Genomic DNA, 17,236 nt, shown 5'->3' on the forward strand with positions numbered 1-17,236 from the left:
GCGGTGCAAATGTTTGCTTCCCAGTGCTTCGCGAAATAGAAATTTTCATGAAACGGTCTAGTCGCAGATATATTTTTATAAAAATTCGTCGAATGATGTAAAAGGAAATTGGTTCTTGCAATTTCTCTCCGACGATTATGGCTTTTGGAAACATGAGGTTACAAAATTTAACGTTAAATTTTATGTACCTACTTGTTACTGTTTGTAAATATTAATATTTTACTGGAAAGACTTAATAGAACATTTTCTCTAGGCTTCTTTAGGCGATGGTTTTCAGCTTACTATCATGTGGGCCTTCCACTTACATCAGATGGGCCATGGGCTTGGTCCGTCAATTATTACTATTAAAAAAACTATATTTTCCTTCACTTGAACGGTGAAGGAAAATTATATTTAATCATTAACTCATCTCCCCGAACCACCCCCGCCTGACGAAGTGGTAGACTCAGCTTCGTTGGCTGAGTCTACCACTTCGTCAGTCGGTCAGCAATAAATTTATTGATCGAATCTTCTTTAATAACTGAATTACATTCCGTTTTTTTGCTGCAAAGACTGAATTAAAATATGTACCTTCATTTAAATGTTAAAGAATCTGTTTTCAAACCAATAGTTGAGCCATGTATTAATTTCCAGGATATTACGGATTCGTAGGTTACCTTTGACGCCTGCGCCTTGACGAGGCTTTATTTGCTGAAATATATTTATTTTAGTTTTCTCGGAACGCTCGGATGCTTAATGATCGTTTCCTAACTTAACTGTTCCTTTGAAAGTTTCCGCTTTGGTTTACACGGGGGAACACGTTACACATTAACACAATCTGCACCAATTAAAGCGACTAAGCTTAGCGGCGATAGCTTGGTGGGTAGGACTTCAGCTTTTCTTTCGGGTTTACAGAGTTCCGATCCCTGTTACGTACCTCTAACTTTTATGAGTTTTTTTTTTATTAATTTTTAATTTTTTTGATGCTTGTGTTAAAACCTTAGCCCGTTAGAAACGTTGCACCGGAACGCTTAATCGCTTAGCGACACTTCTCTGCCGTTAGGGTAGTAACTAGCCCTGGCCAAAGCCTCCCACCAGACCAGACCAGAGAAAATCCAGAAATTATAAATAACCAAATTGTTCTTGCAGGTAATCGAAACCGGGACCTCCTGCTTAAATTCGAGCGCTCATTGTTGCGCCAGGGATAGTTACCGTTAAATAACGAATTATTAGCCATTCTAAACCAGTGTTGTGAATTAGAAATACCACAAGGTTCAGATGCTAAACTACTTTTTTTTTTTTATACACACATCGCCATCTAGCCCCAAAGTAAGCGTAGCTTGTGTTATGGGTACTAAGATAGCTGATGAATATTTTTTATATTATAAAAGGCATATCTTCTTATTCTCTTTTTATTCCATGCATTACAATAACTTTAAGTTTACTTCCATATTTATAAGATACAGATAGTTACTAAGTTATTTTATTCTCGATAGCGTGATTTTTTTTTATCTCAACTTAAATAATCATTGTCATCTTCATTATCAAAAGCCTATTAACGTCCCACTGCGGAGTGATTTCATTCAACAATTTGACTGCTAAACAAACTTACCGCCGCTCCTGGTCGACACTTTTTACGAGTCCACTGTCGGGGTGTTATTTCTGGCCTTCTGCGCCACCCTGCAAAAAGAAAAATAATTAATTTCATTGGAAAATTTTTGGACTTTTTCCGAAAATTTTCCGAGTTTCTAAATTTTTTAACTAAATTTTCACATAAGCGTGTGCTCCTCACTGGACTGCACGACACCCGCACGCGCGAGAGCGGCGCGCACGCGAATTTCGCACATTTTAGACGGTCTAAAAAGACATAGGAGAGGAGCAATACCTTAAAGAGACCGGCAAAAAGTTTATTTGACATATCTCGGTATTGCTCCCAGGCAATTTACTAGTGACAGTTTGGGTTGCTCTATACACAGCCCAAACATAACAATTACCAATTGTTACATGACTTGGGGCACTTTACACCCCCAAAAATAACAACATTAGAGGAACTTCAGTCCGCTTATTATCTTACTGACTGAAGCTCTTGACAAATTTTAATCAATAAAAATTACAAAATTATCGACCAATGGCAGGCAATTTACACCTCCCAATAATTTTAATTAGGTTAGAATAGTGTAGGACCACATTAAATACTGTGATATAGCCAATTTGTAATTCCCTGTTATTTATTAATTTGTATGTTTGTATCGTTGTATTGTTAGTTGTGTGACTTTTAAATTCTAAACTTACTTACGAATTATTAAAATGGCATTCAGAGCGTCAAATGCAACTAAATCTTCTAACGTGGCCAGTGTCAACGTTAAGCACGTTGACCCTGAAAACCGCAAGCGCCCTCCTGTCAAGGCACCCTCTAAAGACCTGCCCTTCTTGGCGAAGTCAGCCGCGGAAGGCCCCCTTGAGGAGCTGGCTACCACGGCAAACCAGCTCTTCCAGGAAGCCAAGACTCAGTTGGAGCAGTCTGGAAATATAAAAGCGACTATAAAAGAGACAGTGATCGAGTGCCTTAGCGGCCTGTACACAATTGCGCTGAGACTCAACGACAAAGCACCGTGTCCAGTCGTTCAAACTGCTCCCGTCGCTGACTTTGCCAAGGAGGTCTTGGAAGAAATCAGAAAACAGAGTGATCTTGTAGTTGCGGCCAGAACTGATATGGGTGCCGTCAGAGAAACGGTCGAAAAACTCAACGACGACATTAACAAAAACACTTTAGGCGGCATCTCATATGCGGCAATGGCCGCAACCACCAAATCGGAGAAGACCTCTTTCTCCCAGCCTGAGCGGGTCCACTCGCTGATCGTGTCTTCAGTTGACGCTCATGATACCAGTGACGATGTGATAGTGAAAATCAGAACTGCAGTGAGCGCAAAGATATCGGGCCTGCGGGTGGAAAGTGAGAGATCAAAAAGTGGTGTTGGGATGTCAGACCCAGGAAGAGCTGGCCAAGGTAGCAGATAAGCTCAGGTCTGGCAATCCAACACTACTAATAGAAGAGAAAGCAAATAAAGACCCGTTGATTATAATAAAAAATGTTCTTAGCTATAATACAGACGAAGACATAACGGGCGCTCTGAAAAACCAGAATGCTCACCTGCTGGCGGGGATACCTGAAGGGAACTACAGGGCCGTGCACGTGGATTTGCAGAGGGTGCAGGTCGAAGACCAGTCTCCGTTAATCCAGTGCACACGATGTCTGTCTTACGGGCACGGTAGGAAACTCTGCACGGAAGCGGCAGACCAGTGCAGTCATAGTACTGGGCCGCACCTGAGGAGGGACTGCCCACACTGGATGGCAGGAGAAAAGGCTACGTGTCGCAATTGTCAGGCGGCCAAACTGGATAAACTGGACCACGACACCTTTGACAAAGAATGCCCAATCCGCAAAAAATGGGATAGGCTGGCAAGACTTAGTGTCGCCTACTGTTAAAGGCATCACTAGAGCAATAGCGCATGATATTAGCGACGGCAGAGCGGCGAGCTTTAACCAAGTTGCAACAAACCTCGAAATCAGTAAAATAGATCTAAAGAATAACAAACAAAATGTGAAAAGGAAAAAATTGAGCGGGTTTTATGAGAAACTCGAACAAATTTTAATTGAGCATAGAAAAGGAATAAACTTTTATTTCATCAAAATAGCCTATATAGAACCAAAAATTAACATTAATAAATTTAGGAAACATCACTTACCAATCTCAAACGTCAAGCTCGTCACGCCGAAACCGAAAGTCGCCACCGATGCGCTATATACACCTAAAATAAAAAGAAAAAAGATATGAATATTAATATAGGGTTACTAAGATAACACGGTTAATATTTGCAATACTAGATAAAATTAGGAACTTTAAATAATTATAATAATAAAAAAATAAGTAGACAAAGCAATACAATAAAATCGGAAATAAACAATATACAAATTTACCAAATTATTAACTATATAATCACATTACATTAAAACATACCAAAATAATATTTAATAAATATCCAACTATCTACCTTAAAATCATGACACACAGTATGTACAATAAAGATTTATGTTTACCGTATATTATAAGAATATATGAAATAAACATGAATAGAAATTGGCACATTAACACTATTCATTTGAAACTTAGCCCGACTCAGAATACGTATAATCAAAACATTATTTTATATGAAACAACCTTAAAAATCACTATTACATCCCTTGTCTATTTATTTATCACATCCTATTTTTAAATTAAAAGAAGTTGGTATACTAAAATTAACCAGGAATTACAAGGTCTCCGACCACCATGTCGGAGGTGTCCTGCTATTCTATCCCAAAGGAAGAATAATTTAAAAAAAAAAAAAAAAAGTCCCACTGCGAGGCAAGACTAACCATCTTTTAGGAGTTTGAGACCCACGATGCTACTCCAATGAAGGTGGGCTTTACGATTATTATCTTGTGGCTTAACCTGCTTTCCAAGGTACATAGGTTTGACTTGGTACCTAACAAGTCTTGGCTCGACCCAAGAATCAAACCAGGACTTCGCGATTTGTAGTTGAAAATGCGAAACATAAATGCATTGCAGTTTTTACAAAAAGTTAATTAACTAAGCAAAGTACCGTTTTGCTTCGCCTTAGTAGAGTTAGCAGACTTATAAAGTCAGTCACTGAGTAACCTGATATTTTAACAGTTACCCTAAGAAACCTTTTGCCGTTTCAGTGAATCCAAACATACGAGAGTGGTTTGAAATTTCATTATTATTGTTTGCTTGATGTTAATTGTTATATAAATATTACTTATTTGCGTAAATTTGCGTTGATGCTATCAATTTCTGACTTGTTAAAAAATTATAATATCGTTTGTAAAAAATTAGGTACTTTATATAAGAAAGTAAATAGGTTTATACCTATTGTTTTATGTTTATTGCTACACGTGAATGAATTGAAAAAACAAATGGCGGGTGCACAAGATAACCTCATATCGCCGACTTGAAAGTGGTAGGATTTAACTGAATTCAACGAGCGATCCCACTCCTACTTATAGCCAGTATATTTTTGATACAGTTCTTACAAGGTTACGCCGCTTAGCTTTGATAAAAATACCAAGTACATTTGTTATGTATCCGTAGATCTGTTATGGATCCGTAGTAGTTCACGATTGCTGTAAGAGATAGCGCCGATTTATTCGAATCAGTAAAAGATATTGTCCGCAATAGACAGATCAGTAACATTTAATAATTTATATCGATGGTGCCTTCTAATATCGGATAGTTATTAAATTCTGTTCAAAGTTGTCCCTGTAAAAAGTATAACTGAAAATTGACAACTATAATATAGTCAGTGGCGTACTTAGAGGGTATGCACAGGGTATGCAGATGATATAAAATGAAGAAAATCTCCAGTACGAGTTATAAAAAACTTAAGGATAGGCATAGGATAGGCAAGAGTAATAAAAAGCCTATCCTTAAGTATTTATAACTCATACCTTTGATTTGCTTAATTTTATACAAATTTTCAGAAGGGATATAAACAACTGATATAATACCAGTGAGATTTAAATAATAAGAAAATAAAAAAAAAATCTGCTAAAGATATTATCCGGAACGCTTATTAAAAGATAACACAAAGGCTTCTGTTGCAGAGTTTTAAAAAACAGATTCACGGACGTTGGACTCCAGTTGAACTTTTTGATCTTTTGTGAAAATTAAGACGACTGAGTGAACTCGCAACTCTGTATGTAAAGTGGCAAAAAATTTAAATTTTCTCGCAAGACTAGGTACGAGTACGTTTGAAAATTACAATGTTTTAAAAAGGACGATAGAAAATAATGAAGTTGGAGAATTTCAATTTTTCTTTAACTGTTAGTTAGTTTTTTCAAATTAGCATTTTTGCATGAATTAAGAAAATCAGTTTTTCTTAAGTTATGCGATAATTCAACACGATGATTTGATTGTTTGTGTAACCAATTTATAGTTTATTAATCAATTGATTTCATGAACACATCAACATACTCGTAAGTAATAACATGAGCCCCGCCGGGACCTGTTCAAATATTTGGTTTTTATTTGAAAGGGTTAAAATATTTTGAATTCTTGGAAATCTGGTGTTGCTATTCAGAAATAAGGGGACTAATATAAACCAAAATGTATGAATTCCCGGGAGCTCTAATGTTTAACAATACAGTACTATTTTTTGACTATTTTTAGGTAAACGTTGGATAATGTTTTAATCCTATCTAGCCAATACTATGTCCTCGGTCCAGTCAGAATACTTTTCTGGTCTAAATTTCTGAAAAAATTCTTTAATAAAAAAAACGTATAATATTAGAATTACTATTCTGGTCAACTTCGTAAAAAAATAGTTATTTTTAGAAATCCTTTAAGTAAAGGCACATAAAAAAGCCAGGATATAGCCCAGTGGGAAGCACTTCGACTTTACTTTCGGGGTGTCAAGTTCAAATCCCAACACGCACCTATAACTTTTAATAAGTTATGTGCGTTTTAAGCAATTCAAATATCACTTGCTTCAACGGTGAATGAAAACATCGTGAGGAAACCTGCATGCCTGAGAGTTCTACAATGTTCTCTTTGATGCACAGTGGGTACCGGCCCACTACAGGGCACAGGAAACCTGTGCCCTGTAGTGGGCCGGTAATGGGTTACCACTTGACTCAGGGAAATAAAAGGTTCCAGCGGATTTTGTTTTGAAAAAAAACCGAAACAGACGCGGATTATTTCACTGGCAGCTGTTGCTTTATATTTTATCTCTATTAACAGATGTTTTTATTTCCCAGTGAGGCCGCTCTCCGTAGAAATCTTGTCAAGAGAGCAACCGTTATCAGTGGGCAGACAGGCGGAGATTTGGTGTAAATCGACCGGGGCCAGACCGCCCGCTATTGTTACGTGGTGGCTTGGTGGTAAACAGCTCGACTCTATAACTAAACAACAGGTAAGGATAAATGGCAAATGACATGTAACGCAGTTCAAGTCACATTTTAAAAGTTCATAAAAATTGTTTAATGCTGATAAAAACATATTATATTATTGTTATATCATAAAATCTCAACTAACTTAGTAAACAGCAGGTACATCGTGTGCAGTACGCAGATCACGTAGAATTATTTTGCTCTGAATTATGGCGCAGGTTTTGTTTTTTTATATATTCGGTTTTAAAAACCTGCTGCACCTTAATTGATAAAATTTCTATAACTAATCGGTAAGTCTTTACTTTGTTATGGCGCTATCTTTAGTTTATAGGTAGCGAACATTAAAATTACTACCGAAATGAGAACCTTTGCCGTTTTGAATTCGGTTACAAAATACAATTCTTTAAAACTCAGTTTCTCAAAGAAAATAAGCAAATAACTCCAATCCAAGAGGTCCTTTAAAGACAGTTTAGCATACTGTGTAACAAATGTTTGTCTTACCAATATTTTTTTGAAGTAAAGTGCGCGTCCCTTATTTTCACAGCACACGTCTAAAAGTCTTCAAACACAGTTAATTATGTCACTTGAGATCTAACGATAAGGTCTCACAAATAAATGTTAACTAAGCCGGGAAAGTTTTTCAGAGTTTAATTCCGCTCTGACATTCGAAAGCTGCTATCAGTTAAAGTGTGAAAAGTAGCTATTCCGATGTAACAGCAGGTTTATGTAACTGAAAGTCTTTCATTATACGGGTATATAGGCAGAAGTATACCTTAGCGGGTCTACACCGTGAGCAAGGGTCAAAACAGACTCGAAATTGCTAGGTCCGGCTACTTCACAAATATACTATGTATTTATAGTATATATGTGTTTGAATTAACGTATATATAATAAATATATATGTTAATTCAAATATGATTAAGCCTCGTTTTTACACAAAGTTTGTAATAAAAACTGTAAAAACAAGGAGGAATAAATGAATGAATGAATGAATTCATATATGTTTATGAATGATATACGAGTATGTTTTATTATGTAATTGGTAGTATCCATACAATTGTATATATATAAAACTGCTTCTGCTTTTTCTGACAATTATTACTATTAAAAACACAATCTTAAAATTTTATTATTGGCTCGTTTTGTCGACAACATTGGAATAGTATCTGACGCGTGTTAAAGTATAATCATTGTATTGTCAAACATAGTTGAATGTTCCACAATGAACGTTCACGAATAGGTAAAGTAAAAAAAAAATGGACAAAAAGAACCGACTTTCGCGGAGCGGAGTAATCGAGTAACAAATATACAAAAAAAAAAAACATGCAGTCGAATTGAGAACCTCCTTCTTTTTTTTAAGTCGGTTGAAAATTAGTTTTATTAAAGTGCATCCCCACTTTTTCCAACAAACGTCATATAATCATAATATCGATAAATTGTCAAGTCGTTTGAAAATGTATATAACGTCAATATGATATAAGTCATGTTAATCCATACAGAATAAGCCCCGCAGTGTATGTGTATACCTGTCAGGTACATCTTCCCGTGTAAGACTTACTTCGCTTTACTGACTTGCGTCTAAAATACTAAATGCACTCGCAAATATTTGTACAATTTCACTAGTGAATGAACTGGGTAAATCTTGCCACTCATGTTGAATTTATCTGGGGAATTTTACTCTAATTGGTCTAATACGAATGTTTCAAAAAAGTAGCAAAAGTATTACCCTGGGAAAGTATTCATTTCTTTAGTACAGAAAATATTACAACTTATAATAACTGCTGTAAATTTATTGACGACTCAATTTGAAAACAATTGACAGTGTAATGAAGGAAACTGTACCAATTCTAAATCCATTGAATTCCATTTTCAAATGTAGTTATTTTTATTAAATATGGTTTGTGAATGTGGCCAGTTCCGGAACCTTGTAGTGCGCCTACGTATGCTATGATGGCTGCGATAACAGTAGCTCTGAGGGTCAAAATTCACAGAAAAAAAAATGTATTGTAGTGATACTCAAAATAAATTGTAAATTAGTGGGTCTTAAATCATGAAATTTACTCGCCAATCCTTGGTGGACAGTAGCATTAAAATACCTTAGTGTCTATCGACTCTGTAAAGCTCACCTTCTAGTTTAGACAGTGTATGCAGCAACCTTTTGCGCAACATGTAATATTAACTAATTAGTGAGCCGTAATAAAAAAAATAAGGCGAAAGAACGAAATTAACACCATGTGGTGTATTGACTTAGCGGCACCGATAGTCGTTTCAGTTAATAGTTTCATATTGAAAAAGTTCGAACAACATATTATAATGAAACCTACGCTTTACTGGTGTTGACGTGCGTGCAGCAACGGCGAACGCCGTGAATTTAAGTAGGAGGTCCTGGGTTCGATTCCCGGCAGGGGATCTGGGAATTTATAGTTTTCGAAATTTGGTCTGTGGGAGGCTTTGGCCGCGGCTAGTTACCAATATCCCGACAAACACGTGCCGCTTAGCAATTTAGTTTAAGTACGATGTCGCGTGGAAACGGATTAGGGATAAGACTACCATACTCCCTAAAAAGTAAGCCCACTACCATTTTAGACTGCATTATAAATTACCTCCAGGTAAGATTGCGGTCAAGAAACCTGCATGCCTTAGAGTTAATATTCTCAAAGGCGTATAAAGTCTACTAATCCGCACTTGGCAAGGGTGGTGGGCTTAGCCAAAACCTTTTGCATTCTACTTACACCATGCCATGGGGGCTGGTAGTATGTTAAGGACGAATACAAAATTTGGAAACCTTTTATAAGGATATTACTACGGCCGATTCGACGGCCGATTGGCGCAGTTTGCAGCAACCCTGCTTTCTGATCCAAGGCCGTGGGTTCGATTCCCACTACTGGAAAATGTTTGTGTGATGAGCATGAATGTTTTTCATTGTCTGGGTGTTTATATGTATATTCTAAGTATTTATGTATATTACTTATAAAAAATATTCATCAGTCATCTTAGTACCCATAACACAAGCTACGCTTGAATTGGGGCTAGATGGCGGTGTGTGTATTGTCGTAGTATATTTATTATTTATTTATTTATTTATTACTAGAAATAATAAACGTGTTTTAGGTCTGACCCAACTTATTACGCCAATGAATTTCAACTACACGTTGATAATCGTAAAATTTAACACTACACCCAAAGGTCTTACTAAGCCTTGCCACCCGGTTAAGCGTTAACATCCCTTAATTAATTTCACCTAGTGTGTTACCGATTCACCCTCGGCTTAACTTTTGAAATGGATGGTTGGGTCATACAAGAGTACGTACGTTGGTATGTTTCGAAGGTGCTTTATAAATTTTAAGCTATATTTAAGTAGAGTACGAATACCTGCGAGCAACATTTACTTAAGTATCAGAGACTTATCTGTTAAGTTAAGAATTGTGAATGAATTCTTTCATTCACAATTCTTATGTGATCAATAAAACTTATTATTTTTAATTTTATGATTATTTCCAAAGATGGTGTAAGATGACATTAATATGTTTAGCAAAACGTAACGTGTAGTAATTTATTTTAATTTTAATGGATTTTCTTATCGGGTTTTAAAAGTTCAAGCATCACTAATATCATTAAATTTTTATGTTAGCTGTAAACTAAGAGTAACATTGGATAGAAGCAGTCGCTACTTTGCGAGATACGCTATACTACGCGTAAAACAGGTGAATCTGTATGGTGTTATTTATAATTTACTATAATTTATAATAAGAGGAGGTTAATTTTATATAACAACAAGTTAGCCCATCTGCTATCTAACCTGATGGTAAGCAAGGTACATCATCGGATGTAGTCTAATATGGTGAAGGGCTAACGTGTTAGAGGGTATGGCAGTAACCAGTCACAGCCCAGTCTGCCCGCCAGTCTGCATTTGCGGGGCGTAGTTGGTCTAAGATGTCTGGCCTAAGTTTTTAAATATGATGGAAGTCTTCGGCTATGGCTCATCAGTCCCATACCGACAAACACGAGAACCGATTAGCAGTATAGAAGTTTAGCGTGCTAGTATTTTAAGCTACATAATATACTAACTTCCAAGTTATACTGCAGTGTAAGGCTAACTTTTTGTGAGAAACGCATTATCTCTCTCCTTCTCCAATTATAGATGTACCCAGTTGTAGGACATTACTAAGGCTGATGTTAACAATGTTTCTTTTGTCCCAGGATCTAGAAGATCGCAACGAGACCCAGTCGCTTCTTCAGTGGACGCCATTAAAGGAGCAGAATGGAAAGGTCCTTATTTGCAGAGCAGAACACTCAAAATTCAACACGACAACGATAGAGAGCAAACTGCCTCTCAATATTTATTGTGAGTTTTTAAAAGTTGTTTCGTTTATACATTTTCTTTTCAAACACTAGAATAACTACTAATGATATTATATTATACTACTAAATAATTGCAGCGGTAATAGCCTAGTGGGAAGGACTTCGGCTTCACTTTTGGGGGCCGAGTTCGAACCCCAGCAAGTACCTCTAACTTTTCTAAGTTATGTGCGTTTTAATTATTTAAAATATCACTTGCTTCGACGGTGAAGGAAAACATCGTGAGAAAGCCTTCATGCCTAAGAAATTTCCATAATGTTCTCAAAGGCGTGTGAAGTCCACCAATAGTGGGTTGTACACCAAAAGTGCCCAGTAGTGGGTTGGTAATCGTCTCCTATAGTGGGCCGGTAATAGGTTTATATAATGATATTCAATTAGACGGCTGGCTGGCGCAGTCAGCAGTGACGCTGCTTTCTGAAACCGAGGCTGTGGGTTAGATTCCCACAGCTGGAAAACGTTGATGTGAAGAGCATGAATGTTTTTCAGTGCCGGGCTTATCCGCATATTATAATTATTTATGTGTATTCGTGTGTATTCATGAATAAATTCGGTAAGCGCAGACTGGACAGATGACCTTAAAAAGGTGGCAGTGGCTAGATGAGAAAGGCGGAGGACCGTGTGTGGTGGCGCGCTCTTGGAAAGGCCTATGTTCTTCAGCAGTGGACGCTTGTAGGCTGTTGATGACATGATTATGACATTCATGAATATATTCACCTTATTACTTAGGGGCTAGATGGCGGTGTGTGTACTGATGTAGAATATTTATTAATAAATAAAATAAGAGACAACTAACGTAAATGAAAAACAATCTATCTAGGCGCTATCAGTTTAATACAGTCCACCCTTCAAATTACTCTGTCAGTCGTTAGGCTTCGCGTATTTGTCTTCGAATCACCCGCCGCCCGTAGCAATCGCTCGGAAAATTGATACGTTTAATGTACGCCTCAGGGCTTTACCTGAAAGCTTTTTAGATACACGGAATATAAAGTTACAGAGTATTAAGTTCACTTTTTTGCTGTTTGTGCCTCGATCCCGCATTGGATACAAAGGTAAATTTAAAAATTCGTATCCACACACGCTTTTGCTATACAACTAAAAAAAAACTATGATTATAATTAAAATGTATTTATGGTCGGATTACGCTGGTTCATTATTTTTTTGACCGTCCTCGTTTTGGTTCCATCCGGTTCGGTTCGATCATAATATTATAAACCCAGTACTGGCCCACTACAGGGCACGTGTCTTCTCCCATAATAAAAAGGGCGGATAAGTGGATTATAATTTCTGAGTTTTCTCTGGTCTGGTCTGGTAAGTTGGCCTTGGCTAGTTACCGCCCTAGTATGGAACGATGCTCGGTACGATGCTAAAAATCTACAATTAACCACTTCGGAAATATATTAAAACAGATTGTGTACAATTTCCAATATTTTAAAATATTTTATAAATAACAATGTGCTTTATTTTGTTACAATATGGCCCATATTTTTCACATTATATTGAAACTCTCGCAACGAAAAATATATTTGGTATAACAAAGGTAGTTTGACGGCAGTGAAAATGCAACTCTACTGTATTTGAAATAGAATGAATAATTCAACAGACGTTCCTGTTGCCACAATGCGTCTTGGGTCTAAAATGAACCCGAACGATATCGAAGAAGGCGACGATGTGTACTTCGGATGCGAAGTCGATGCCAACCCTCCCGCGTACAAAGTGGTGTGGGAACATAATGTAAGTTCGAACATTTTTTACTTTTTTATTTGCCGTGTTATTCTCGTTTGTTGGCTTCAAATCAAGCAAAAAGGATGTGCTTTAGATATAAAATCTTGTTTTCAGAATTCTGTCTTACTACCATAGCTTAAATCATTCATAATAATAGTATATTTTATGGAAGACAAGGTAAGTCATATTTAATAGCCATTTTAAAACAAGTACGTTATTTAAAGAGTTGACCGCCGGAAACATTTTACACATTTAAAAATGGAATCAAACGGATACCATATTATGGCTTATGGCAGGCAAATATGTAGCCCGTGTCAACCTGGATTTTGTGACGCATTGAAATTCGTGATGGCATTTAAAAGTGATGGAATGTTTAATAAAAAAAACTGACACTTACACAAGTACGCCTGAAAACATTACATTTAACAACCTCCCTGGGCAGTGGTAAGCATTGTGGTGTTTTAAGCGAAGGTCCCAGATTACAATTTGGAAATTCATAATTTCTGAGGTTTGGTTTGGCGAAAGGCATCGGCAGTGGCTTTTTACTACCTAACGCGTGGAAACACATTGCGGGTGTTATACCCGTGATAGTTGAGCTTACTTAAACTGCATCATCACTAACCTTTTGGTGAAATTGTAGTCAAGGGAAGTCGGATATTAATCTTGCTTTAAGCGATGGTAATAAACCCTCGCTCAACTTAAAATGAAAAATTGAACTTTAATAGTATCACGTCTTAGTTGTGAACCTGGAATTGTGTCCCGTGAAGCTGATTCCTCTCTACTCCTCTCCCCTCAGCTCCTTTCTTCTCTGATTCTCTCCGATCTACTCCTCTCCTCTCCTCTCTGCTTCTCTTCTCTCTGCTCCTATCCGTTTTGTTGGGAACCGGGCCTTAGTTTATTTTAGCCTACTTTTAGAAATACTTCTATTATTCATAAAATAACAGCAGTGAATACACTGCTGTGTAGTGTACACAGCTACTTAGCAAAGTTCCGAAGCCAGGCGCCGTATAACAATGGAATTGGTTTTAAAATTCTTGTGATATTTGTCTAAAAACATTTAAAAAGTGCCTAGCGATTTAGTATGCCGGCAAGTTGTCGTAAAACCGATTAGGTGTATGAGTTTAATTAAACTGCCATACCCCGAACTGGTTGGCCCGTTATTATCTTGCATCATCACTTACCATCAGTAAAGGGCTAACTTGTAATGGAATAAGGGTCAAACGAGGGCGAATTGGTTTTCACAATTAGTACCATCTGATATAAATAAATACTATTTCTTATTCTGTATCGCAAAATGAGTATAACTATCTTTAAAGGAATAATTCAGTTTCTTGAAGAACTCTGTAATTTATATTGAAAATAAAATTTACTTTTACTATAGCAATGAAGACGCACTTCACGACTCCGATCCGCTTGATAAAACAAGAACACTGGGCAGCCAAGCTAAATACAACTTTGTAGTAATACTATAAGGTTAAGATTAGTATAAAAATTGTGATAGCGCTTATTAATTTAACGCCACCCGTAGCCTCATGAAACTTTTCAAAAGACTGGCTTAGGGATAATGACGTATTGAATGAGGTTTTATCTAGTGCATTATCTCCTTTGCAACAGAAAGAAATGGGATGTAATTTCATACTATTAAAAACTATTTTAATGATACAAATTATCGATAAGTTTATAATAAAACTGTAACGGGTCGATTTTTGTACTTTGAGATATTCGATACTGAAGTCATTTTTCTGTGTGTCTGTCTGTACCTTGGCGGCGCATCCACGCAGAAACTATTGAATGAATTCAAATGAACATTTGCAAGATTTGATCATACTACGAGGTGGGACATAGGATACTTTTTATCCCAAAATTCAACACAATTCCTTTGTGAGAGGGGGTGAAAATACTTGTTGATTTAAAACCGTAACTCTATCAAATTTAATCCATTAAAAAAAGAATTATATAATAATTATTTTTATTTTTCTTTTTATGTCCAAATTCGTGCAGATCTGATGGCAATATAATATGGCTATATACTCGTAATTTGATATAAAGAACAGAACTCCTCAGCGGATGGTAGCTAACATCTTACTTAAGGCTAACGATTCAGAATACATCAAATGTTGTCACATTTATTATATCTTTACTACTAGGATTAAATGACAATGTTAGACGTGCTCTGGGTTAACCATTAGCATACGAACAAACTATTAATGCGATATCGATTCTTCCTTTACCGATTACTTTTATTTATGAGTGATGAGAGGAGTTGGGACTGGTTGATTCTCTTACACATTTTCAAAGTCAGGTACCCATCCATTGACTGACTTCAGTCAACGTTGCTTACCCGCGCTACCGACTGCTGCTATTAAGACACACATTATTTGCACTCACTTGTTAAAAGGAATTGAAAGTATGATAGGGTAAGTTTAACTAGAGTTAGTCCCCGAGATTGTCATTTACGATTGCCAACATTTGAAATAGGAAATAGGTAGAGCAAGAGCAGATACTACACCTCCGTCGACGTCTTTAAAAAGTTGAAAGAAGTTGCATTGCTATCTTTAATATCTGTTCCTTCTCAATAATAACGGTTCGGTTCGGAATTTATTAAGGTAGATTATTGATAAAGTAGCAGTAAGCTGTGTCCCGTAATTTACGCGGGACAAACCGCAGGGCACAGCTAGTTGACAATATAAATAACTTAAGTTTGTTAATTACTATGTGAGGTTTTAATGCATCTTTAAAATTAAGAATGAAAATTCAAAAACAGCTTTCAAAGATTTGAATTTCGAAAAAGGTTCTATAAGAGAAAAATTATATTTTAGTCTTAATACCTAATACAGTGTTTCCGGGATGCATATATCAATATTTTAGTTTGTCGCCATCCATACTTAATAACTGACTGAGTTGAAGTATAAATTAAGACAAAAAAATACCATAAATCCAACAAGGAATTACCAACATTTAGTCGATGTTTACACAAAGCGCAATAGTTTACACCGCTTAAGTAATTTTTTCACAGTAACAATATGAGAAAACGAGTGCCCTTGACGCGTCAGTATGAAAGAGTACCTCTTAAACGTCAAAAAGTACAAAAACGGCGCTTCAGCTCTGAAACAATACAAATGTATTCCTTTTTTATATAACATAGCCTAGTGTTTGTGTAAGTAATGATACAGCCTAAAGTTCGCTTGCTAAGAAATGTCCTATTATCCCCAATTTGGCAGTTATAAGAAGCTGGAAAACAACAGCTGGCGGAGCAAACCCCCTAACCTATGTCTGCTATTGTTATTATTAGCTATGTCTCAACAGCATAAAAGTTTCAATGAAAAAATAATACAAATCGCTTATTATGAGCTACAACGGTATAAGAAGTTTTTCTTGGTTTTCTTTGGATTTTCCGCTAGATGCTTCAACATCAGCGTAAGTGTACAAATAAGCGGATGGTGTTAAAAGACCTAAACAGTTCTTAATAAATAATGGCTTAGATTCACGAAGGTATACAAACAGAAAAAAGTATCAAAATTGGTTCATTAGTATGGGAGCTATGATGCCACAGACCGACACGAAGATATACACTTTCAAGTTAAACAACCATCTGAGTGGTATAGCGGAAAATAGCAGTATACTAAGAAAAAACATTTTTGAGCATGTTACCTGAGGTGTGGCGAGTCGTTCTTTGAGTAGATCCGAGCATGCAAACATAATAGAGTATCAATTAAAATCTGTCTGCAACAAATTTGCGTCCTTTAAATGCTTACTGAGAGCAAATATGATCTAGTGGTAAAGCATGCTTATTTATCAGTACAGGTGTGTTCGAAGTTTTAATCAAAAATCACGCTGAACAAAAACTTAAATCCGTTTAGACTATCACAAACGTTGCATTCGATGACAATTTTGTTATTCAAAGCAAAACTCTGTATTTATATTGCATTCACACTCGTTTTTGATTGACCGCGCGCTGTGCCATCGGTTTGGAAAATTTAAGTATTCAGCATTTTTAACGCAACTGCGGCAAAACATTTCAAATATCTAGCGAGCATTTGATAAATGTTTGGAAAGACATGAATTATTTAATAGCCAATTGTTTGTGATGAAAGCATAATTTCATTCCATCAAATAAGAAACCAACATCCAGAAATAGTTTTCAGTTTTATCATTTCCTGCAACTGGGAAATGTTTGTGTGATGAACATGAATATTTTTCACTGTCTGGGTGTTTACATGTATATTA

The 17,236-nt window shown here is 36.4% G+C and overlaps 1 protein-coding gene across 2 annotated transcripts in view; it reads left to right on the top strand.

Annotated features, from left to right (window-relative positions):
* LOC120624123 (nephrin-like) overlaps positions 1-17,236 on the top strand; it is a 269,981-nt gene that overhangs the window by 205,436 nt on the left and 47,309 nt on the right. For both annotated transcript variants that reach the window (XM_039890481.1, XM_039890480.1), the window contains exons 7-9: positions 6,797-6,951; positions 11,129-11,273; positions 12,888-13,018. In XM_039890481.1, the coding sequence (XP_039746415.1) occupies positions 6,797-6,951; positions 11,129-11,273; positions 12,888-13,018 (431 nt within the window). The remainder of the gene's footprint in view (positions 1-6,796; positions 6,952-11,128; positions 11,274-12,887; positions 13,019-17,236) is intronic.

This window comes from Pararge aegeria, chromosome 5 (assembly GCF_905163445.1).
Source record: "Pararge aegeria chromosome 5, ilParAegt1.1, whole genome shotgun sequence".
Lineage (NCBI taxonomy): Eukaryota > Metazoa > Arthropoda > Insecta > Lepidoptera > Nymphalidae > Pararge > Pararge aegeria.